General features: G+C 43.4%; 1 protein-coding gene across 1 annotated transcript in view; it reads right to left on the reverse strand.

The window, feature by feature from the left end:
• Positions 1-26,983, reverse strand: part of FANCB (FA complementation group B) — a 100,484-nt gene that overhangs the window by 69,254 nt on the left and 4,247 nt on the right. Inside the window, exons 3-7 of the mRNA XM_078768568.1 lie at positions 22,807-23,696; positions 21,645-21,800; positions 13,943-14,035; positions 7,479-7,607; positions 2,180-2,361 (exon numbers count right to left, since the gene is read on the reverse strand). Of these exons, the coding sequence (XP_078624694.1) occupies positions 2,180-2,361; positions 7,479-7,607; positions 13,943-14,035; positions 21,645-21,800; positions 22,807-23,696 (1,450 nt within the window). The remainder of the gene's footprint in view (positions 1-2,179; positions 2,362-7,478; positions 7,608-13,942; positions 14,036-21,644; positions 21,801-22,806; positions 23,697-26,983) is intronic.

A 26,983-nucleotide genomic window follows, 5' to 3' on the forward strand; every position in this document is an offset into this window, starting at 1 on the left:
CGACTCAACTCAACTCTACTGCCTCCTCTCTCTCACCAGAGTCTTACCCGAATGTTCCAAGCCCCTCCCCTCGCTGCCATTGTTAGCCACTCCCCTTGATCGTTCATTGGCTGCCTGCCGCTTACCGGCCACTCCCTTGCAGCTCCTCCCTTGGGCCTTCTAGAACTTGTTCGAGGCCTGAGCACATGGTATTCCAACTCAAGGAACACCTGGCATTCCAGCCCAAGGAGCACCTAAACTTACTGGCCTGCTCAACGCATACTAACACAGGAAAGGACTATGCTTACATTTAATAGGAAATAACTAAACTAAGCGAGGCTACATGTTGTGGTGCAACTAACTACGAGGGGGGGTTATCTTTATTCCCACAACCGCAACAATATATATATGTACATACATAAACTGAACATCAAAAGAAACTTATCACTTTCATTTTTTGAAATGTGCAGCTTTACAAACACGTTTCTTCAATTGTAATGGCTGATTATGTAACGGGAACTTCACTTCCATCACCTGGTTGATCAACAATGGCATGCTTGAGTGGTTCTGTATAGGGATCTTTCCCTTTAAATAATGACCCTCCTTATGAAATCCTTCCGTTCTTGTGGTTAGACATTCATTTACTGCTGTCTACAGTCACTCTAGACTCTAGAGGCTTCTGACAGGGAAAACAACAAGAAAATTCAGATGCCACGCCTGACATCTGAACAACGTTTAAGGGCAATTGGGATGCTTGAGGCTGGTGTAAGCCAGCAAACAATTGCCCAACGTCTTGGTTGCTCACAGCCTGCAATTTCCAACCTGGTCAGGCGTTACGGTGAAACTGGAACTGTGAATGATGGTCCACGAAGAGGAAGACCACGGGTAACCATCCCAAACCAAGACCGCTGGATTGTGCTGCAGCATCTTCGTGATAGTTTCTGCCCTGCGACGCAAACAGCTGCAGTGACAAAAGGTCGTCACAACAACCGCATCAGTGTCTCTACTGTGTGGAGGGGCTTGAGAAGTCGGGCCTTGGTGGCAAGACGTCCTTGCAGAGGTCCAGTGTTGAACGCAGTGCATCGGTGGAACAGACTATGATGGTGTCTGCAGCATCGCCACTGTACACAGCAACAGTGGAGTGCAGTCTTGTTCAGCGATGAGTCCACATTTTGCCTCCATGCTGCTGATGGGCATCAACGGATATGGTGCAGAGGTGGGGAAAGGTATGCATCATGCAGTATTCGCCAGATGAATCGTTGGGGAGGACCCAGTGTGATGGTATGGGCCGGCATTTCCACCCATTTCAGGACACCTCTGGTCGTCATCGTCAGCGTTATGTCAATGAAGTTTTGAGACCTCATCTACTGCCATTTCTCCAGGCACATCCTGACATCCCAGTTTTCCAGCAGGACAATGCTCGACCCCATGCTGTTCGCCTGACCACCAACTTCCTCCAGGAACAGGGTGTTGAAGTGATGCCTTGGATGCCTTATTACCCTGACCTCAATCCCATTGAGCATTTATGGGATGAGCTTGGTCGACGTCTTGCATCGAGGAGATCAACGACTGTCAATCGGCAAATGCTCATTCAAGGCTTGCAGGAGGAGTGGGACAGACTTCCCCAGGACCGCATCAGACGTCTGGTAGAGAGCATGCGTCGGAGGTGTACAGCCTGCATCACAGCTGAGGGAGGACACACACGATATTGAGGACTGCTGTCATTCTGTCCTTGACTGTTGGGAGTGTTGTGTCCATTCCTGTGTCATTTTGTTTTGACTGTATTCAGGTGCGTGCCTTTGTGTTGCAGTGCTGTGACTTTTGTTGCCCCACCCCTTGTGATGTTCATGCTTTTTGTTTTTTGTGATTGAGGCAACCTCTTGTTTATTGACATGTGTTTAGTAAACATAGCTGAACTTTACCTCTGTATTCAAATATTTTTCATTTTTGCGTGGAGGATTTTAATGAGTGTCCTTCTAAGGATTTGATGTTTATTTTGATGTTGAGTATATATACATATACGTATAAATACACATACACATGTTATGGTCAAATACACATATACACATACATACACACACACACACACACACACACACTATAACTTTGCAAACTACTTAAGCACAGCAAATTTGGTTTACACTTTGCAATTCTGGGCAATGTAGCAAGTCATAACTAGTAGGACATCCCCACCACGTACCTGCTTGCCTCAGATGACAAATGCACACCCACCACCCACGAGTCCCCTAGCACTCGTTGCCAAACACCGTGCACCCAGCCAGGTGGGGCGGCCACTGCTGAAATATCAGAACATATGGAAGGCTTGTCGTCTAGCTGGTCCAGCTCAAACTGCGCCCCATCAAGCAGCGGAACAAGCCCAACCTAGATCAAAGGTAAAACACATGACAGAAGGTGAATTTCAACCAACAAGAGGTCTTCCTCTTTCTTCGTTTAATGACAAACAGGACTTGTCATATAATCCAGGTTTTGTCATCAAGTTAGTCTAATCATGAATGTGTGTAGAACAGTGTTAAACAAAACTATTTTGTTAGATGGCACAGTGATCCATCGTTTCTACAAGTTGAGATTGTCAATCTCCTTCAGCCTTTCCAATGAGTATTGCTAAATTTTGAGGGGTCTGTCAATTGGCAACCTTTGGACTTTGGCCACGGCACCCATTGGCTTACGGTGCTACGAGATAATCTGACAAACTGTTGTCATTCAGCAAAGTGTTGACATTATAATTACTCTGGGATCACTGCTCAACTCCATTCATTTGTTCCTCTTCCCCCCCCATCTGTGAAACCAACTTGCTCATTCTCTTCAATCCAAATCTTCCCTCGACGTCTGTTCACCACCATATCAGATGGTTCAATACCATACCGTCCGCTCACTACCCCCATCCAAAACCATGATCTTTTCTACCCCTGTTAACTCCCTCCCCCAACACTCTAAACCCCCCCACCCCCCTTCCAAATTTCCAGTTTTTCCTTCTTGAGAGTTTCCTTCTCATTCTGCATCCATCCTGTCTAGCCCTCAGCTTTGACCTTCAACTCCCCAGTTGGTGTCCATGTCTCCCTCGGTTTTGTCCTTCAACTCCGCTGTTGGTGTCCAAGTCTCCCTCGGTTTTGTCCTTCAACTCCGCTGTTGGTGTCCAAGTCTCCTTCGGTTTTGTCCTTCAACTCCGCTGTTGGTGTCCAAGTCTCCCTCGGTTTTGTCCTTTAACTCCACCCTCTCTCTCTCTCTCTATTGTTCCTTTTGTTCTGTTGCGTCCTGATCTGTTCAGTGTTCTCGCTCCTCCATAAGCTAGATACCATGTTGATTTGTCCTTCGTCTCCTAAAGTCCATCTAATCCATGTAAAAACACACAGAATGCTTCCCAATGTCCTTGTGATGTATGCAGAATTTCCTCCATGGGGCGATCGAAATGGAGGGGGAAAAAATTAAAAAAGGAACACTGGCCAAGTGTTGGGTCTTTCTTTTTTGTATTCCAGTGAATCAAATGTCAAAAGGCCAACAGTTTTGTATACAATCTCAACATCCATTTTGAGAGAATAATTTGAGTTGTGTAAAGATGAACAACAACAAAAATTTAAAAGAAAGAAAACAAATCAGCGCATCAATGGCAGAGTTAGATGGAGGTTTTGTGTAAATCATGAAGAGTACACTAGTCTCAAAACATTGCCTCGAAGAACACGAGCAGAAGCAGGAAGGGACGTGAAAAAATGACCCTCAACAAAAACTTGATCGAAACAAAATCGATCATCATTGAAACAAAATCTAAATGAGCAGCAGAAAAGAGAGTCATAAATACCCAAGGAGCAGAGATTGGTAAGAAGAGCAAAGTGAGGCACTGCGTCACAAGCACAAACAATGTGTAAGCAACCGGAAAACACAAGCATTGTCCAAAGCCAAACCGACAGGTTCCCATTCGCACTTGGGCTTACACGGACCCTCGGGATATCCAGGTGGACATTTAACCTGCATTCCAAACCAAATGCTGTATTGCAACGCGGAAGGTAACCGCTCACCCAAATCCCGAGCACCACAGTTGTGGCAGCGAACGCCGGTGCTTCATTTTCTCGTGCGTCCAACATGCGTCAGATCACAAAACACTAATTTTACACTCGAATGGATACGTCCCATCGTTAAAACCCAATAATTTATGGCCGCCTTCTCCGTTGCTGCAAGTATTAGTGTTGGCAGATTATCCCAATGGTGCAGCTGTGCATGCTAAACAAATCCGCATGCCGGAATTACGACCTTCCCGCTGCGTCAGTGAATGACACAAATGTAACTGTCAACGTTCTGGAATGAGTGCAGAAAATGCCCCGAATAGCAAAAACAACAAGAAAAAGAGCAATCGGAGATTGCAAACCCTCGCCATGATGTATTTTCAGTGGTTTTTTTTTTTAAGGCTTTTGTGTTAAAACAAATATGGCAGCCGAACCACGTGACCGATGACGTCATCCTTTTTTTTTCTAAACCAATTTATTCCTAGATCATGCTCAATAAATTTTATCTTGATCAGATGAAGTTTTATACTTGTCGAATTATGACGTCATAATGGAGGCACCTACGACATCATCATTAACATGTTTTATTCCCCATGGAGAGTTCTTCACAATGAGTCATGTCTCAATTTTTTCTATTCAGCCCTTTCGGAGATATAGAGGTGCAACGTTTTTCGGTTTTTCCAAGATGGCGACCGAACCACGTGACCGATGACGTCATTATCATTTTTTTCTCCACCAGTTTATGCCGACATGGCGCTCAAGAAATTTCATCTTGATTGGAGGAAGTTTTGTACTTGTCGAATTATGACGTCATAATGGAGGCACCTATGACATCATCATTAACATATTTTATTCCCCATGAAGAGTTCGTTACAACGAGCAATGTCTCAATTTTTTCTATTCAGCGTTTTTTGAGATAGAGGTACAAAGTTTTTCGGTTTTTCCAAGATGGCGGCCGAACCACGTGACCTAGACGTCATAATTATAATAAAAATCTACAGGTGGAGTTGCACCTATGGTGAAAATGTCCTGTCAATCGGATGAACGGTTGCAGAGAAAATCATATTTAATCATAGACAGACAGACAAATGAAAAATCACCCATAGAGCGACACTTGGCAAAACAGAACAAAGTGGAATGGCACTCAGTAGAGCATCCTTTTAACCTCAAAAATAGTTGGTGGTTGAATTGAGTTTGCCGATAAGAAATCCTTTTCAAATTTCAAGTCAATCGGATGAAAATTGAAGCTTTTAGAAATTAGAAAAAAGCGGTTGACCTTGGGCCTATGTTGACCTTTTGGCCTATGCTGATCTCAAAAATAGTTGTTGGTTGAATTCAGTTAACTGATGTGTATATCCCATTCAAATTTCAAGTGAATCGTATGAAAATTGAGGATTTTAGAAATTTTAAAGAAAATGGTTGACCTTTGGCCTACGTTGACCTTTTGGCCTACGCCGATCTCAAAAATAGTTGGTGGTTGAATTCAGTAAGCCGATATGTAAATCCTATTGAAATTTCAAGTAAATCGGATGAAAATTGAGGATTTTAGAAATCTTTTAAAAAGTGGTTGACCTTTGGCCTACGTTGACCTTTTGGCCGACGCTGATCTCAAAAATAGTTGGTGGTTGAATTCAGTAAGCCGATTTGTAAATCCTATTCAAATTTCAAGTCAATCGGATGAAAATTGAGGATTTTAGAAACTTGAAATGGTTGTTGACCTTTGGCCTATGTTGACCTTTTGGCCTATGCTGATCTCAAAAATAGTTGGTGGTTGAATTCAGTAAACCGATATGTAAATCCTATTCAAATTTCAAGTCAATCGGATGAAAATTGAGGATTTTAGAAACTTGAAATGGTTGTTGACCTTTGGCCTATGTTGACCTTTTGGCCTATGCTGATCTCAAAAATAGTTGGTGGTTGAATTCAATAAACCGATATGTAAATCCTATTCAAATTTCAAGTCAATCGGATGAAAATTGAGGATTTTAGAAATTTGAAAAAAGTGGTTGACCTTTGGCCTATGTTGACCTTTTGACCTTTTGACCCCAAAAGTATATAGCATTTTGTCGGACCACGAACTCTACCATTGGGTAAAGTTTTGTGAAGTTCGGCTTGAAATTGTGACCTGTAGGCAAGTATGAGTGAGCGGACAGACAAACAAACACACACGCACAAACACACAAACCGGAGTGATCAACAAAAACAATTATTTTTTTTTGCGAAGTAACAAACGGACTCAAATGCAATACCCTCTCCTCTGGCGAGGTTAACAACGGGGGAGGGGGGGAGTGGGAAGGGTTGGGGGAGAGGGAGGGGGGAGTGGAGGGGGCGAGGAAGAGGAGGGGGAAGGGTAGGTGATGGGCGTCGGGGAGGAGGGAGCACGTGGGTGTATGGAACGGAGAACCGTTTCAATTGACGTGCATGGCAAATATCACTTACTGTACACATACAGTAAGGGAATTAATTTACCTCAAACCTCAAATGAATCTCAAACAACGACTCAAAATTTGAATATAAAAAGAGCAATGAAGGCTCCAAATTGCATTGTGAAAGCAATTTTGTTTCACCAACGGCGATTCCTTTTGACAAAAAGTCGAGCGGTAAGAAAAGACAAATTAATTGCTTCAGAATGACAATTTCTATGACCTGACGAATCGGATTTTGACACAAAGGAGCGAGTTCTGCATCCCGTTTAGCGATAGAATCATATCGGTGAAGAAAGGACATTACCAATTTAGAACCCAAGAGCAGCGAAGGTGTTCCTTTCAAAACAAAGGTGCCTCCTCGGTTCTTTATCAGTTGTCGACAGGATTGGGAAAACGCTGTAACTCCACAAAAGTGGTTTAAATGCTTCATCTTTATCTGAAATTGCTTCACGTTACAAAGTCCAGCACGGATCCATTTCAGGTCACGATTAAAATTAAATTAAATAAGCGCTCTGCAGTCGCCTTTAAAGTCAGCCGCCTTATCTCGTCTCAGCGCACTCATTCTCCCGAATTCCGAAGGACAAAATGGAGGTTGAGCATTCTCTCGACACAAAGACCGTTTTTGCTGGCAATTTGGCTGAAATGAATAAACTGCCAAGCTCATGTCGAGTGCTGTATTTTATCGACGAGAGATGTTTTGATGGGCATGCTGGATGCCTGGTACAGGGGTAGAAGGGTTGTGTTTAGGAAGATGGCAGGAACCAACAGGTATGAACCAGCTGACTCTTCTAACCATCTCGTGCTGCATTGAGCATGGGAACACATGGGAACAAGTTGAGGGACGGTACCAAAATTATTGGGGACGCTGCCTGTGGCTGCTCATTGCATCACCGCTGATGCAGTGCCCACTGTTGCCAGTAAGCTGGCACTCATTTTGCCGACATCGGAAGGATGAACAAACCCAAGACCCTAAGATCTTAAGCCACCTTAACCGTTAAACCTACACCAGGCTTGATATTAAAACACATCACTATGTTTCAGAATTCCTCTTACACACCTGTGATGGTGGTAAAAGCACGGGGGCTACCCCATGAATGAGGCGAAGCAAGGAATCAAGGGACTGCTGCGTAAGCACTTCTTTCGCCGAAGACAGGTCCTGCAATTCTTGCAGCATGGACATACCTGCCTGGAGATAGGAATGTCATGTGACGTGTGACAGGAATGTCACATGATAAACTTATCATATTTGTTCATGCGTACAAAGATTGCATATTACTCCTCATCGAGTGGTTAGTCTGTGGGCTTATGTAAAAAAAAAGCAAAATTTTGGGTAGATTCTTGGCATTCATGTTTAAACACATCTAGAAACATCACTGATTAAGAAAAAAATGGGTGCCAGTTTTTCCATTAACATTTAGGGCCATTAATTTTAGGGCCATTTTTAGGAACATTTAGGGCCATTAATTTTAGGGCCATTTTTAGGAACATTTAATCCGTAACGTTGACACTCCTGATTCATACATGTTGTACCTTTTTTAAAAATTATCCATCTTCAAATTCCATAACAGCCCAAATAAATATATATTGAATTACATGTTCTACATTATTTATATTAAATGTTTTGCATTGGTGAAGAGTGTTCAAATCATCAATATTGTTACGTGCTCCTCCCGGACCCCCTGGTCACGGTGTACCTCCAAGCCCCGAGAGGAGTCACGGCAGAAAAATGTGTTATTCTGTGTCAAAAATCAATAGGGAAACCACACCAATGGTTATAAACAAACAAGTATTCTATTAAAAATCACACAAGAATAATGGTACAACAATAATAGCAATCAAAAGTACAATCAACACATCTTATGATGGTACTGTTACGGATTCGTCACTTCCGCTGTTGTGGTTTTCATCCACTTGAAACACTTCTGATTCTATGTATTATTATTATCATTGTTTAAGTGAAATGGCCATTAGTATTATCAAAATGTAAAAGGGTCAACTTTAAATGAAACCGGAAACCAGATCGGGAACCGGAAGACAAAGAGGAGGAAGAAGGCGGGGGCGTGGCGAGAGGTCAGACAAGAAGCGAGTCGTTTCAAGCTCCATAGCGAGCGTTGTCGAACGAAAGTCGTGAGTGAACGTTGAGGTCCCTTGAAAGGAGTCAGGGGCGGAGTCAGACTAGTACAACTCCGAATGCAATGGCAAATGTGAGAAATCGCCCTCAAAAGTGTTACCAACCATTTATTTCAGAGGGGTTTGTGTCCCTGGATGGAGACTCGACTAACCAGAAACCGGTTAGGGTATTGAGGGACACAGGAGCACATCAATCTTTGATGCTTGAAGGCATTTTGCCATTGTCAGAGAAGACGGCAACTGGTGTTAGTGTTCGTTTACAGGGGGTTGGTGGCTGTGTTAAAGCTCCACTTCATGTCATCCATTTAGAGTCTGATTTGGTGTCAGGACCGGTCACCGTAGGTTTACAAGCCACTCTTCCTGTAGAGGGAGTATCTTTTGTTATCGGGAATGATTTGACCGGTGGCCAAGTTTCTGGTAACCCGATGTTTGTTAAAAAGCCTAGTATGGAAAGTAACACTACGCAAGTCAGGGATGGAGGCAATGTTGGCAAGCTCTTTGTAGGTGGACTGAACTTTGACACAAGTGAAGATGTTCTGGACTCTATCTTCGGCAAATATGGCCCGCTTTTGGAAGTGTTGCTGATAAAAGACAGGGAGACACAAAAGTCAAGAGCGTTTGGCTTTGTCACGTTTGAAAACACAAAGGACGCCAGAGATGCAGAAAAGGCTCTGAATAGCAAGGAGTTGGAGGATTGGACCATAACAGTAGAGAAGGCATTTCCTAGGTGTCGAGGGGGCTACAGAGTAGGACAACGTGGAGGTAGTTTTGGTGATGGCCGCAATCGATATTACTATGGAGGCTCCCAGAGTTACGGCAGCTCCCGAAGGAATGATTTATCAGGGTAGTGGCCAAGAAGGAGACCGCTATTCACGAGACTACAGCGACAAGTGGTCCAACTGTGATTATTATGAAAGTTAGGAAGAGTTGAAGCACTGAATGCTGCGGAGCAGCCGAGCCAAGATTCCTACACGGACTAACCGTGAACGCCATGTTCCTAAAGGCGTCCATGCAGTGAACTTTCCTACACGGATTAACCGTGAACTCCACGTTCCTAAAGCGTCCATGTAGTGAATACCTCCAGGCCTCACCACCCAACCACCATGAAACCTCGTTCTCAGCTCGGCCTCTCAAAAAAAAGTGCTATCGATTTGCTTGATTTTGGATTTTTGATCAACTCCTTAACCTTCATTCAACCGAATCTAAAAATACAAATCAGAGGTTGATGAGATGGAGTTTAGCTTTGCAAGAGTTCAACGGGGAAATTGAACATGTAAGGGCAGGGACAATGTCGTTGCTGATGCTTTGTCCAGAGAGAATTAACTTTGGAAATCTCTGTGGGTTGTTCGAAGTTTTGTTGCTTTATTTTTGGGGAATATTGAGTATTGTTGCTCACGGGAATTGATGATTTGGGTTGTGAGTGCACTTTTGTTTGTTTAGAGAGTTTGCCTGCAAAGAAAGTTCTTGCTGTGTTCAAACTTTCTTTCTCGGGGGGGGGGGAAGTGTTACGGATTTGTCACTTCCACTGTTGAGGTTTTCATCCACTTGAAACACTTCTGATTCTATGTATTATTATTATCATTGTTTAAGTGAAATGGCCATTAGTATTATCAAAATGTAAAAGGGTTCACTTTAAATGAAACCGGAAACCAGATCGGGAACCGGAAGATGAAGAGGAGGAAGAAGGTGGGGGCGTGGCGAGAGGTCAGACAAGAAGCGAGTCGTTTCAAGCTCCGTAGCGAGCGTTGTCGAACGAAAATCGCGAGTGAACTTTGAGGTCCCTTGAAAGGAGTCCCTGCGATAGGTGTTATCGCTGGGGGAATTGATAAACCTGCGTGGTCAGGTTTGGGCGTTGCGATTCCGAAGAATCCTCGCTGGGTCGTGTCGACTCGAGTAAGAGCCGTCGGCCATTTTGACACTCGCGCTTTGTTCCTCAAAAGGTCTTGGCTACGCGTCAGTTTCACCATCCAGTCGTCTATCTGGGATATGTGTGTGCAACGCGGAGTTTGAAGATTAATTTGCGGTTCGCCGACTGTGAACTGTGAACGTTCATACCTGGAGGGCGCCTTTGGATTCCCATCCCTCCGTGAGTTTGCCTGACACGGTTTTGGACCATGTGACTTTTTATGCCGCTTCGACCACATACGCCTTTCTGCTGTTTTGGCAGTGTGACCGGGCCCGTCATCTGAACGGGGTTCGGGTTTCGATTTGATCTCGCTCTGACACTCGCTGGAGGGGATCACCTTTGAGTTATAGAGACATTGGGGAGTGTTATTTTTCAATCACTGGGAGCACAGTGAGTTATCTTACCCTAGCTGATGGTACCATCATAAGATGTGTTGATTGTATTGTGGATTGCTATCATTGTTGTATCGTTATTCCTGTGTGATTTTAATACAATATTTGTTTGTTGATAATCATTGGTGTGGTTTCACTATTGATTTCTAATCAATTGAGTAACAAGTGCGAGGTTTCACTATTGAGTAACATATTTTTCTGCCGTGGCTCCTCTCGGGGCTCGGAGGTACATCGTGACCAGGGGGTCGGGGAGGAACACGTAACAGCAGTACCATCAGCTAGTATAGGATAACTCACTGTGCTCCCAGAGTGAAAAAAAACATTCCCCAATGTCTCTATAGCTCAAAGTTGATCCCCTCCAGTGATCATTAGAGTGATGTCGAATCGAAACCCGAACCCCGTTCAGATGACGGGCCCGGTCATACCGCCAAAACAGCAGAAAGGCGTATGTGGCCGAAGCGGCGCAAAGAGTCACGTGGTCCAAAACTGCGTAAAGCAAACTCAAGGCGAATGGGAAATCCAAAGACGCCACTGCGTAAGGCAAACTCAAGGTGAATGGGAAATCCAAAGGCGCCCTCCAGGTCTGAACTTTCACGGCTCAGTCGGCGAACCGCAAATTAATCTTCCAAAAGCCACGGTGCACACACACACACACACATCAGATACATCTGAAAGCGGTGGAAATGGCTGACGAAGCAAATACCTTGCGCGCACGAATCAAAATGGCCGACGGCTCGTTCTCGAGTCGCGACGACCCGGCGATGATTCTTCAGAATCCCAATGCCAAACCTGACACCCAGGTTGATCAGTGACAGCGATAACCCCTATCGCAGGAATTCCTATCCAGGAAATTCAAAGTTCACTCGTGACTCTTGCTCGACAACGTTCGATCCAGAACGCAAAGCAACCAGCTTCTTGTCCGACTTTTCACTCCTCCTCTTTTTTCTCACCTCCTCTTCTTCTTCTTCGTCTTCCGGTTCCCGATCCGGTTTCCTGTTTCATTTAACATTAACCTTTTTACCTTTTGACAATAATAATGGCTATTTCCCTCAAACAATAATAATAATAATAATACATAGAACCAGAAATGTTTCAAGTGGATGAAAATCACAACACCGGAAGTGACGAATCCGTAACAATATGTTGTTATTATTGGAATCCTCATGTGCCAAAACATATGGTTAGACACCAAAAACATCCTCCTTTGTCCATTGGTTCAAAAGTTATGGCATTTTACGTAAAAAAAAGTCTGAAATTTGGTAGCCATCTTTGATTTTTGCTAATTTAGAGTATTTCTAGTGCTCTCATTTTGTTTCCAATGAATTGTCGACCCCTATATATGAGTTTAGATAAAATGGAATAAATATTGTATGACATTTGAATGAATAGTATAGTTAATTGGCAAATATTTTTTAAGAAACTGAGTTTCGGTGGTGGCCATTTTGAAATTCAAAATGGAGGCCCTAAATGTTAATGGAAAACTGGCATCCTTTTTTTTCTTAATCAGTGAAGTTTCTAGATGTGTTTAGACATGAATGTCAAGAATCTACCCCCAAAAAATGACAAACCTGGAAAATGTTACATAAGCCTATAGACTAGGTGGTTGATCGTAGGTAACGCAAACTTTTTGAAAAATGAACGGAAAAAAAAATCTCATTTTTGTGCCGGGCTGGTGCAAGCTCCCAGACCATTAGCTTGGAGCTCGTGGCTCCCGAGGACATTTATTGAATTCTGCACGAAAAAATTGGCATACATGACATTGCCAAATTCATAGGAGAACCCTACATGTCAAAGTCGCATTGGAAATTAGCAAAAAATATAAGTAATTAAAAACCTTCTCTCGAGTTTATCCCAGAAGCTGCTTACGGCGAGAGAGCAATAAATATTACCAAACGGTACAAAAGCACGACCGTTCTCGCACTCATTATACATTTAATAGATGTATCATGGGCATCGGCATTCACAAAGCGTACGCGAATGCCTGAACCGTAAAAGAACCCGCAAGCTGGATTTCATCTTGGGAGACAAGAAGCAATCTGTAGATTTTAGAGATAAGAGGCAATGAGGATGACGATTAGACTTTGGTGTGTAGAGATATTCCAGATCTCAAAAATGTGTGCTCCTTTTGACAAGCATCAAGTAAAGTTAAAAACGAAAGGAAATCAAAATGAAACAAAATTACACTTCGATACGTCAATGGGGTTCGAATTGGAGAAGATGCCACGAGATATGCTTGAACGGGGGGTGGGGGAGGCAGACTCAGCCTGGCTCGGATTCAAACATTTTAGAACGATTTGAGGTAATATCAAAGCTAGCGTTTAGGAAAAGTGAGGGATGTTAAGGGTGTAGTACAGGTGAACAGGTGATTTTTTTTTTTTTTTTTTTTTTTTTTTTAGCTGAACAGTTTCCTTATAGTCTTATAAACAAGAATCATGCTATTAGAGGTCATAGAAGTACCCCTAATTATTGAAAAATTCTAATTTCAATTCAATTCAATATAATATTTTGCATGAAATTTGTTATAACTTGGGAAATGCATCATTCTTTTGGGCTGAAATGTGGACAGGATATTCAGAATATCACTTCCTTTAAAATGATGACGGCTTTTGTTTATAGGAGTAGCCATTGTGGATTTATTGAAGGACAACCAAGTTTTATCTGGTAATTGGCATAATTAGCTAATTAGTGAACATTTGACATAATTTCACAAAATCCTCTCATCAGGTAGTAGAGTAACACATGCATAATACATGTACCAAGTTTTGTGTGAAAAGAATGATAGGTGACATAGAAGATAGAAGTAGAAATGTGTTCTTTGTTTTTCCTTGTTTTTTATTGACGGTCTAATTTATGCAAATTATATGCATGTAATATGACAAAGAAGCCTTGAAACTGGTCCGAGTTAAAGCCAAGATTATATCTTTCAAGAAAAACTGAAAATTAGATATTAACTTGACTTTGTTTTTGTGTAAAGGCCTCTCAAAGGTACCGATGTAGTTTTCTCAATTTTTCACCAGTACTACACCCTGAAGGATAGCACAAGATTCTTCTGTACTTCCCATTGCACAAATCCAGAGACAGAGTCTGAATCACCTGTAAACGCCTCTCCAGAGCAGTGACGATGCGGTCGTGATTTTCCCCAGAAAATATGTCGGCCGTCTCCATAACCCTGGAACCTGCATTGTGCTGCTCAGGGAAAGAGACGGGGGTGCGGCTGACAATCAAATGTGAAATAGTGTGGAGAGAAATGAACCAAAGCCAAAGAGAAAGTGCTTCACAAGTCTGTTTGAAAATTGCAAATCAACTCAACATTTTCAGTCTTGGCAAGCGATTACACAACGGCCGGAAATGCAATTTTAAAACCATTCCCAATTTATTTCCTTATTAATCCATGAAGGAATTGTCACAGACAGAGACACACACACACACACACACACACACACACACACACACACACACACACACACACACACACACACACACACACACACACACACAAAAGACAATGTCGGACGACTTCAGATAAACACATCCGTTTACCACATCTGGGGGAAGTAACCTACCAGAGCACACTGTGTACAGACACCGGTGAATGATGGCGCTATTCTCTTGGCAGTCCGTGTGGGGTTTTTAAAGGGAAAATCCCCGATACCATATGGGATGCCAAAGCCATGGGATTTGTCTGAGTTGTATCCTTTAAATGCTGAACCTCAAGTGAGGAAGCAGCACGTACCATTTTTAAAGTCTTTTGTCTCACAATGAGAAAGTGAGAAGAGAAAAGATTATTTAATGAAAAAAAGAGACTTACAAAAATTCTCGGATCCAGATCCGGATCTTTAACACGAAAATAGAATAATTACGTCAGACACATACCACACCTCTCCACCAAATGTTGTCCGAATCCGTCCACAACTTGAGATATCCTGTTCACAAACAAACAGTCAGACAGGGGTGAAAACACAACCTCATCCACCTTCGGTGGTAGAGGTAACTAGAGAGTTCATAGAACACCTTACCCCACGCAGTCTGGAGAAAAAGGGACATGGGTGGAGTTTAGAAGCAGCAAATCTGATTGGCAAAGATGATGTAAATTGCTGTGATATTTTGTCCAAGAACTGTGACACAGAAGAGTTTTGAAAGTGTAAATACGGCGATTTGTGTTCTTCAGTGTTCAAGTATATAATTCAATAGAGATGAAATAAGATTTTAAAGGTCGGAGAAAATCGAAGGCCTTTTTGGAGGTTTACCACTGTTGAGCAGCGTCTTTTACACCACCTTATTTAACAGGTTACATTAGTTCTTCGTGCCTGATGTTCGTGTCCTTTATGACGTCCCTAAGGTTAGTCTCCTGTTTGGAATGATTGTCCATTTTGTTCGTTTCTACAGAATGATTGTCAACGATTGTCAATCAGAACTGCAGGATCGTTTTCCAATTCATGTTGAAAACATGAGATTCAATTGATATTGTTGTGAAAATTAGGGGTAGAGGAATATCTAGATCCAGGTAGATCTGCATAGGTAGGTGTCCAGCTGTCGTGATAGCGAATCTAGATGTAATAAGTTCTGTAGCCCGAATGTCAGATTAAGCTTGTATCTTTGGCCCTGTTATGAGGGGGTGGAGCATGCTAATTAGTACAGGGATTATGGATAAAATTATCTTGTGTGTCATTCCCTCTGTGAGCATCCCAGTGTTCCTTATGGCAATACATCCCATAGACATTAGATAGGCCCATTAGCGCACCACACATTAAATAATACCCCCACCGCCACAATGACTTTGGAAGAGCCAACAGGCAGCAGCCGCGCAGTATGCCACCATGGCGACAAACATCATGCCAGGCAGGCTGGGAGCCACGCCCAGGAGAACGTGCGATTGGTCGGGGAAGGGACAAACAGCTTCCCCGTGAATTGGGGGTAAGAAAGGTGAAGGAGCGGCACACTGATAGGCCACCGACCCATGACACCTCGGCCAATCAGTGCGGAAGGCGCAAACATTCAGCCAATCAGTGCGGAAGGTGCGAACATTCGGCCAATCAATGCGGAAGGCACAAAATGACTACATAGAAGCAGGTCGCTGATTGAAGGACAAGCGCCGGTGACGTCAGACGGCACGAAAGACCACCAAGAAACGAGGCACTGGTTGGTAGAGGGAGAGAGCTGACGTCACACCGCGAGTGACAAAACGACTCGCTCGCCGGAAAATTTCTTGCTCTCTTCCCTCTCTTCTCTTCCCTTGGCCTCTTGCTCCTGACTGTCCCTTCGCGCTGGGCCTTCTCTTGCTTCGGACCTGGTGGAGGAACAAGCAGTTCGAAAGACTGAGAGAAGGAACGCCGTCGATTCTCTTCCTTGCGTTGGTGTACGAACGACGAATGATGAGCGCGGCTTGCGTTGGAGCGATGACGAGCGGGCGCGCCAAGGGCCGCTCCGCGCCAAGGACAAGGCAGTTCGCGCCAACCGGAGCTGGGTCGTGGCTCATTGTGGCTCATTGTAAAGAACTCTGCATGGGGAACTAGAATGGCACTCAGTAGAGAGCATACCTCCACCAGGTGAACAGTTTAGGTTTTGTATCCCAGAGTAGACCAGAAAATAACAATACAGCATCACATTTAATCAAAATCATCCGTCCACAACTTTTTGAGATATCCTGCTTTGTATCGTTTTTGGAACTATCTCACAATGGTGAATAATCACTTTAAAATTATACTAGCCGGATCCGAATATTCACCAAAATTGAATCGATTCTTCCTCGTCAAACAAACAACCGGTCCACCAAGTTTCGTCCAAATCCGTCCACAACTTTTTAAGATATCCTGCTATGTATCATTTTTGGCCCTATCTCCCAATGGTGAAGAATCACTTAAAAAATTCTAGTAGCCGGATCCAAATCTGGATCTTCACCAATATCTAATCATTTCGTCCTTGTCACATACACTACCTCTCTGCCAAATTTCGTCCGAATCCGTCCACAACGTTTTGAGATATTTTGTTGGCAAACGGACAAACAGACAGACAGGGGTGAAAACATAACCTCCATCCACCTTCGGTGGCAGAGGTAATAAATGGTGGAGGTAACGATGACGTCATTGGTGCCTTAATTATGACGTCATAATTCGGCAGGGACAACGCTTGGTCTGATCAGTTTTGACATTTATTGAGCATGATCTATGCAATAATTATTTTAGAGAATGTAAATTTATGATGTCATCGTTCACATTAGCTGGCAGCCATATAGGCTCAAAGAAAAGAACCCTTCAAAAACAAAAGAGTTGGCTCGCACCAAGTTGACTGCGCAGGGTAAGTATTGTATGAATACCATCTAGTTTTTATAAAATAATTAAAAATTAAATACAGAAATATCTAATTTACATAAGTATTCAACTACCTGAGACAATACTTTGTAGAAGCGCATTTGGTAGAGATTGCATTTTCGAGTCTTCTTGGATATGTCTGTATCATCTTTGCACATCTGGATTTGGGGAGTTTCTCCTATTCTTGATTGCAGATTTGCTCAAGCTCTGTAAAGTTGGATGGGGAGTGTCGGTGAACAGCAATCTTCAAGTCTTTACACAGATTCTCAATGTGATTCAAGGCTGGGCTTTGGCTAGGCCACTCGAGGACTTTCATGTTCTTCTTCTGAAGCCATTCCAGTGTTGCTTTGGCTGTATGGTTGGGGTCATTGTCCTGTTGGAAGGTAAATCTTCGCCGCAGTCTAAGGTTTCTGCACTCTGAAGCAGGTTCTCCTCAAGTATATGTCTCAAATCTCATTGGCAGTATTTGGCTCAAATCATTGTTCCCTCTATCCTTACAAGTCTCCCAGTCCCTGCCACTGAAATGCATCCCCATAGTATGATGCTGCCACCACCATGCTTCACGTTTGGGATGGTGTTAGATGTTCTGTGCTTTGTTTCTGCCAGACTTTGCATTCAGGCCAAAGAGTTCAATTATCATCTCATCAAACCACTGAATATTTTTCCTCATGTTCTTAAAGTCTTTCACTTGTCTTTTTGAAAACTCCAGGCATGCTATCATGTCCCTTTTTCTTAGGAGCGACTTCTGCCTGGTCACTCTCCCATAAAGCCTAGATTTGTGAAGTGCTGCAGAGACTGTTGTCTCTGCATGAGACTGCAGAGACTGTTGTCAACTGTGGAACCTTATATAGAAAGGTGTGTTTCTTTCTAAATCATGTCAAATCAATTGAATTGGCTACAGGTTGACTCCAATCAAGTTGGAGAGACATCTCAAGGAGGATCAAAGGAAATTGGATGCATCTGAGCTCAATTTGGAGTGTCATAGCAAAGGTGTTGAATACTCCTTATTGACTGAAGACATTTCAGCTTTTCATTTTTAGCTCACCTAGACTTTAGTGTCCGTAGGCAGTCGAGCAGTGTCCGTAGGTAAGTGAGTCAGTCAGTGAGTAGGTGGGCGTGTGAGTCCGTAAATACTTCAGTCATTATCGCTTGAACCAAACACACAATTTCAATGAAACTGGGCCACTAGCTTCATATCTGATGCCTAACGAAGGTGTATTTACCGCATCAAAGTCTGTGCTCATTAAGGGGGATTAGGTTTCACCCCGCAAAATAGGTATTTGCTCTCTTCTCCGAAACTGCACACAATTTAAATGAAACTTTACCACAATCTTAATCACCCATTATGTACCAAAGTTTGTTCATGGCATAAAAAAAAATCAGGGTCATGGGGTGTGCAGGGGGTTTGAGTGACTGTTGCTCCTGCTCCAGGTAAGCTTCAACACCCGTAGTCCTGTTTTTAATTATGTTCCTATTTTTAAAGTCCTATGTTTAAAAATTTCGAAAAAACAAGACCGAAAGTCTAACAGCGGCGTAGCCAGGCTTGTTTGATACTTTAGTTGAAGAGGATAGTATGACCTGGGTGGAGATACCAGGTAGCAAATAATGTAAGTATTAAATTATTTTGAAGTACTCCAAGTCTCTAAGCTGTCAGTCACCATGGAAGTGAAGAGGTTGCATTGAGACACTGGTTTATACTGTACGTTTTGAGTCAATAATGAACCAACCATACACCGCTTCAATCCAGCACCCTTGCAATCACAACAAAGGGCTTACAGCGTTACAATTACATTTACAAAATCATTATTGTTAACGTTATTATTATTATGAAGACGATGTTACTGTATCAATAAACCAAGGCTAATTCCTCACTCTCAGAATAATTAGGACACCCGCTTCTCATCGAGTCAATAATGAACCAACCATACACCGCTTCAATCCAGTAACATTGCAGTGGCGAACATGGGATTGCAGTGACGATTATATTTACTAAATTATTATTGTTAGCATTATTATTATTATTTTGAAAACCATACTACTGGATTAAGAAACCTGGGCGAATTTGTCCGAAGTGGCCTGAAGGTGAAACATGAACTATGAAGGCATGAAGCCCAAGGCCTATATGTACTGTGTCGTTGGAAGACCCGTAACGCCTATTCTTTCGATATTTGATGGTCATTTTAACAATCGGTTTGTTTGTGTTTCATACTGAATGAAAAACGTAAGGTAGAGCATGCAGATTGCGATACATGACAGGCTCAACGATATGTCCGGTCTGAATGGAATAGGAATCAAAATGGCAGTGTATGGAGTCAGCCGTCGTACCGCCGAAATGACATCACATCACCCCAGTCATGTGACCAGATCCTCAGCTCTGATTGATGTACGTTTGAGGGGGACATACATATATACATACTGTTACGTTTGTGGGGCGGTGGGGGTTGGGGGGGAGGTAAACAATGAAATACCTTAGCCGAGATAGAATCGTATACATTAGCATGCTCCGAGTATCGCGAAGAAGAAAAACCCATCTCGCTGTACATAAGGAGAGTCGAATGTCCGATTAAGCATTTCGGTGTCTCCACACGGAGGAGTGGAATTGTGCTATCTAGGTAGCATAGGGTCTGTAAGGTTCAATCCTCTGTGTGTAAATGCCTCTTGTAATTTTTCCTAATGTTATAAAACTAAGCCCGCCAAACAACTATAACAAACGGACTCATTCGCTCACCACGCCGCCAGGGCTAACCAACACCCAGCACATTTGTCGATGGTGCCAGTCAAGCCCTGCCTCATGACCGCCGACGTCATCCGAACAGATATTGGACTCCGCCCCCCGACGACTCGTAACGAGGAGGCCACGCACCGGCCTTCATGATTGGTGGGATGTTTGAGTAGAGCTTGGTGATTGGACAGAGTGTAACGTCAGCTTGGAACATTCGAGAGCTGATGGGAAAAAAGATGCGTCTTGCCATTTTGCTCTCTCTCTCTTGATCTGGCTCTCGTCTCGAGTGGACACAGATGTCTCGGGTGCGCTGGTGAGGAGACGTGTCGGGGCTTTGGTAGTTTTGCAACATGGAAGGAGGAGGTGTTGGTTGACGGTGGTGCTCTGTGGAGAAGGAGGGGGTCGTGAGCGAAACAAAGAGGGATTCTGCCTGCTTGCCTCACGCCGGCGGCTGGCTATGGGCATGGTTCAGCGCCATCTTGTGCGCCTCCCGCGCAGTGACTCTGGTTCGACGACCAGCAAGCCCTACCAGCCATTTTGGGACGCACAGCCGAGTGTCGGCCGATTACCACAACATTATTTATTTTCTTTTATTTTTGTTTCCCCCTTGTTTGTATATGAGTGAGTGGAGACGTCTCAAATTAAGAAATCGTTTTTACCTCACATTCCTTTCATTTGGGTTACCATTATGTTTAATAAATTCATTATTTGTGAATTTTACTTTTCTCGTTCTGGTTCGTTTCTTTATTTGTGGGTTCGGATTAACCTTGCGTGTGTTCCCAATTAGCCAAGGCTCGGCCTTACCGTGCTCGTCAAAGACAATCCCGGCAAGGTTCAAAGTACGCCTCTGAGTTTAAGCTCGTTACGGCTATCTGTCAGCTTGGGGGATCTTAATCCCCAGTGATGTGACAATACATACATACATACGGACAGCCAAACACTGTTCTAGACAGCTTTGCTCTATGGGCTACGCCGAAAAAAATAAATCACTGACATTATGGGGTATTATGTGTAGATCAGTGAGGAAATAAAATCCCAATATAATCCATTATAAATTCAGGCTGTAACACAACAAAGTGTGAAAAAAATCAAGGTGTGTGAATACTTTCTGAAGGCATTGTACATCATTGTGAGTTTTTGCAGTATTTTTGCATTGTCAAGCTTCAAAATATCAAGTTTTGGACAAGTTGTTCAGAAAGCTCTCCAAATCCTTTGTTGTGGAGGCACATCCCTTTTTATCAGGTATGTTTCCAAGTAGTTTCGGCTTCTTTAAAAGCTTGGTAAGCCGTTCTATGCTACAATCCTTATCTGGCACGTATGATACATGCCCAGGTCGCTCCGATTGGCTTCATTAATAGGAATTTCTGCACATGCACACCAAGAAATCTGGGACATGTTACATCGTTTAGAAAGTCCTGTATTGCAACTTTGTATTTTTGAATGGCTCATTTCTGCCTATTCTATGTGGGGATGTAGATGCCTCCTCTAGGCAATAACAAGGTCCCTTTTCACTGCTAGTTACCAAAAAATTGCAAAAGGTTTGGCCACAAAGTATATCTGGAAGCTCAGATTATATTATTATTTACTACAAGTCTTAATGTGCTGACGTCTTCGTCCAACCTCCTCCCCAACACAAATCATAAAAACTGTGCCTCAGCTGAAAGCAGGGCCTCATTGCATGGCTCCAATAAGCTGAACATTAACAAGCAAGTGTAAGAATGGCATATGTGGGTGGAGGATGAGTTCGTTGGATGGATTGTCTCACCGAGTAGTAGATGCTAAGCAGATCGGTGAGCAAAAAGCGACTCAGAAATGCACCGGTATCACCTGGGCCTTTGAACAGCAGTAATATTTGCTCAGTGCCTCTTTTTGCAAAATCATCGATGAGCACAGTGAACACACCTTCCCATTGGCCTACTACCTGGATATGCCGAGGCAAAAGTGAAGGGGAAAATTGACAAAACAGCATCTCACTGAAATCATGAGTAAACTAGATTACTAGACATAATTTGATGTCATGAAGTCGACCAATATGCATCCGCCCACATTAAGTCTTTGCTTACTCTAAATTTGATCTAAAACCTCAAGACAATATAAATGACCTCAAAATGCAATCTGTACATATGTATCATGATACATGTAGTTAGTTTAGTTCAAATCCCTACCACAATAACATATTTACCTGACATGACCTCTGACCTTTGACCTGTTGATGCTAGAATCTAATCAGTTCATCTTTGTATCATAATACATACTTGTATCAAGTTTGGTCAAAATCCTATTACTGGTTCACAAGTTATCGTGGTAACGCTTCCCTCGCCCGCATTATGCTGAATTCTCCAGATTCAAACTTTTAAAAATAGGAATGTAATTTTACTGCATGATCCTTTTAGGACAATTTTAAACGTTTAAATTCGTACACCCATTTATAAAACATACACAGACCACACCGAGAAGAGTAATCAAAGATTAGACATTTGGTTAACGACGTCCATGTCCCACCCTTAATATTGCGCAACACAAACGTTGCTCACGCAATAGGAAAGAAAACAAACAGAAGTACATTTCAGACGTAAAAAGAAGAGCACGTGTGTGCTTTTGCCAAAATTTCAGACAGAGCAAGGCAGCAGCAGAACCAACAGAAAGGCCTACAAATCAAAGAAGTTATTTCTGGCTCTGACACTGGTCCATTAACATTCACCCCATATAAAAGTCCTTGATATTAAAGATGACAAAATAGCTCAATTAGCAAATATTCACAATTAAAATCAACTGACTTTTTGTTTTCCCATTGGTTGTACAAAGGCTTTGCAACAGGAATAATTCAAAAGACGTCACAACACCAAGAACATACACCTCAGTATCATATAACAACATGAGTCCAAACGAGCTCAACACTGAATGAGAAATGTTACCTCAAAACCCACCTGCATTCTTTCTGTCTGAACCGCACAAACGTGACCGTTCACATCGGCGATCACTGCAAGTTCCCCAATTTCTGCACCGGCCACTGCCATCATCAGCTTGTGCGGCTTGCGGAAAGGAAGTTCACAGATACCTGTGACTACCCCGTTCTCGCAACGCACGAGCTGTCCATGCGACGTTGCTGCAAAGACGATTGTGCACAAGCCTGAGTTTGCTGTTTTCTCTACTTGGGGAGGCTCTCCCTGACTGCCATGTTTCAGCCCTTGTCCTTCTGAAGCCATTGCGGAAGACTTGAGACGGGAGGCCTCGATGGACATGCAGCGGGTGGCAGATGCATAGCCGCGTGGGAGGAAGTCGATAATTGGAATGATATCTTCACTGGAAATGGGTTTGACTGTCCATTCACGATCCACCGTCAGTGGATCAACGGATGGCTGAGCCGAAGTTTGCTTCGCTTCAGCCATTTTTTGCTCAATGCCAATTAAGGTCATAACACCTCCAAGAGTTCCAAACCAGCAAGGCTCAACATTGTGCAATGCTTGCACTTTAACTTCAGTTGCATCAAATGTCTGAAGGGTATATTGTAATAATCCATTGGAATACCAGATGGCAACAGGCCCATCGAGAAGGACGACAGAGGGAGGCAGAGGTGCGGACACAGGAAACGAGCAGTGGACTGTAAAGCCCATCTCAAGACACAACCACAGGAAATAGCAAGTGGTCCCACAGCTAGTCGTGCAGAGGGCTAGCACACAGGGCCGCAGCAGGCCACACTTGCCTTCCATTACAGATGTGAACGCCATCACTTTGGTTAAATTCTGCTCCATGGTCGGTGGCTTCCAATAATTTCGTGTCCCATAAAAGGAGAAAGAGAGGGTCTCTGAATTCCAATCTGGGGAAAGTGACAGATGAGAGCATGATGCAGCAAAGCTTTATTGCATCAGTGGAACAAGGTACATACTGTATTTTGCACCTTGATTAACTAGAGAGGTTCCAGGGAACCTGAACTCAACTGGTCTATATCAATATGGTTAGAATATGCATAATAGAACCACAAACTACATAGTTTATATGTGCTAAAAATATGACAAAAATTGATTTTTCAATATGGCCGCACTGCCACGCCCATTTTTGGGCGTACAACGCCCAATGCAATCCCAAACTAGTTTATGTCTTAAAGATGCTGCATAACAAGTTTCATCAAATTTAATCAATATTTGTGACTTTTAGAGCATAGACGTCGAATTGTTTACAGACGACAGAGACAGACAGACAGACAGACAGACGCCGGACACTGGATGTCGACAAAAACTCAGCTGGACATAGTCCAGTTGGGTTAATAAAAATGACCTGTGTACTGTAGTAGTACAATTAACATTCGGAAATAAAGTACCATGGCCAAATACGGGACTTTCAAAATGACGTATGATGCATGAATGCTAACGAGGCCTGTTGAGCATACTCTGTGTGCATTTTTAGGTTCTGCTCGCTGGGCACTTTTAACCTGCTGTTGCTAGCGTGAAATCTGTAATTCAAATTGTCTTTTAAACCTCATTTCAAAATGGCTAACCATAATTGTTCTGTCCCTGAATGCAAACAGGACTCATGCAAATCATACTAGAATGGAGCCATGGTGTATGTGGGGATGTATGTCTGCTCTGTACACACCAGTTGGACAGTTGGCCTGACTCGACCCACAATTGTACAGCGAAAAGAAAACAACATACATCCACCATTTTGTGAAGGCGCATAGGCCTCAGGGTTCTGGTCTATAACCAACCACTAGGTGGTTCTTCAAAATGAAAGTTAGAAAAGTCATGCTCCTAACATTTATAAAAAATTGTATGTATGAAAAAACCCATGTGGTGAAGTTTTAAGCCATTTGGACTAAATTTAGGGGTTGCACATGGAGTTTGTAATTTCACATGTTTGGCTCGCATAAATGTTTGGAGTTGAATATTTATTCTCCACTGCTATACTTGTGATTTTGACCATTACACTTGCCCTATGACCTTGCTATGTACTGCACATTTTGAAGTTGTTTTTTAAAGTTAATTGAATACAGTACAGCTGTACTCTGGTGTATGCAGTTGCTCTCATTGAAGAGTACAATCGTCTCCTGACAAGGGACGAACAGCAAACCCAGTATCTGCTTCAAGTTGTGAAAGAACATCGCAAGAGGTTTACCGATTGCAGGAAATCAACGCTTATCGGGCACAAACATTGAGTGGCTGGCAACCATGAGTCACTGTGCAACCCCTAAAACTTTATGTATTCAAAAAATATTTCACATGCAGAAGTTTTACCTCAATACCAAAAAAATTCAATGTTAGGAGTAACACAATTCAATATTTTTTTATTTGCCTTATGTAGCGAAGAACCACCCTAATAACCACCAAGTATATAATTATATGCACATAAACAGTAAAGCATGTTTTTGCTTCATGTATGTTACCCGGATTATTTTTATTATTTTCGGGAGCGATCGCAACAGTGGTCTGTGGCCTATACACAGCCTAAATAAATGTACATTTTTGTATGCCATATTGGTTTTATCCCAAGTTTACAAGGCTGAATAGCGTGAAAATACAAAAGGACCGCTCGTCATTTTGACGCTCTTTTCTGCTGGTATACAGAATACGAGAAATATCCGTGGATGCGACGTATCGGGTTCGTACCATTTCCTGTTAGTATAAATGAGCAGAGGCAGTGGATTCTGATAGAACCCCCACAAATAAATCAATGCCTCTTACCCCCCTTCTCCCCTCCCCCCCCCAGCCCCCCAAAATGATAATAATAATAAATATTGTTACGGTTCTCCGCCGCCCTTCTTACCCTTACCAAGGGGGGATTAATCCCCTTGTTCTTTCTGGGCTTGGCGGAACCGAGAGACTTGAAACGCCTATTCCGGGCAAAACGCAAGGTAGGGTTTCGGGACCAAGTCTCGCTCGTACCTAAATCTCTGTGCCGCCACGGAAGCGAGGAAGCAAGCCTCGCACGAGCCACATGTGGTTTGGGGACGCCGAGCGGATTGAGTACCACGTGGTCCGTGCAGTCTTCGTAGTGGAACCCGATTTGAGCGGTTCTATTCGTACCACGCTTAGCCAATGAGGAAATCACAGGAACGATCGAATGGAAAAGGAAGAACACAGGTTTAATTATGATTCCCACACGTATATACAGTGATCGGTGGACGCAGAGACACAGAGCAGCACTTAGTCAGTCTTATCTTAACTTCCCAGACTCGGGCCCGTCACACTCACACAGGGAATTGCAGATGGGTTGATGTTCCGCCCAGACGCGTCGACGTGGTCGTCCAGGAACGGCCCCGTCCAGCTCTCCACGGTCCCAGCACGTCCCACGAAGATGGCAAGCAGGCGGTGGAAGGAACCTCGTAGCGTGTCTCCCGAACAAAGGCAGCCGATGAGGTAGAACGGAAAATACGCGTCTCTCAGCGCGGCTGGCGGTTACACAGCCGTTATCACTCGCGTGACTTAATGCACTGTACGCGGCTCGGCCTCCAGCTCAACTGAGCGTCACTTTATAATAGCGCGTATTCCGGTTCATGCGCGTTTTCCTCCACTCGCTTATCTCTTAATTCCTGCTCATCAACGAGTCCTCTCATCAGTCCTTCAGTTCATCAGCCAGTCCTCCCGCGCTAGTCCTGCTGGGCCTTTGCGCGATGGGTTATATAGATACGCCCTGAACCTTTTTGAACCCTCTCGAACCTTCCAACCACGCCCTGTGACGCAGTGCTGCCGCCACAACCTCTGAGCCCTGATTGGCGGCTCAGCTCAGCTCCTCTGCCGCCTCTCATTCGGCTCCGCCCCGACCCTCCTAGGCCTGCCTCGTGTTAATTCGCCCAAAATGAACCAAAGTCAGCGCAAAGGGGCATGAGGCTAGGGAGGCTGGAGAGTCAGTAGAAGTAGGACCTATTCTCCTTACTCTACTCAATGCAGAACTAACATAGGAAAAGGACTAAGCTCACAAATACTAAGAAATAACTACACTATCGCGACGCTAAATGTTGCTTGTGTGACTAACTATGAGGGGGAAATTTTAACCTTTATTATACTGACTGTACAAAACTCAAAACCGCAACAATATCATCCTTTTAAACTTACCCTGCATGTTCAAAAGCCCAAGATATCACACTCCCATCAGGGTTAAGAAGCTCAC

The sequence above is a fragment of the Myxine glutinosa genome, chromosome 14, assembly GCF_964187855.1.
Source record: "Myxine glutinosa chromosome 14, kmMyxGlut1.1, whole genome shotgun sequence".
NCBI lineage: Eukaryota > Metazoa > Chordata > Myxini > Myxiniformes > Myxinidae > Myxine > Myxine glutinosa.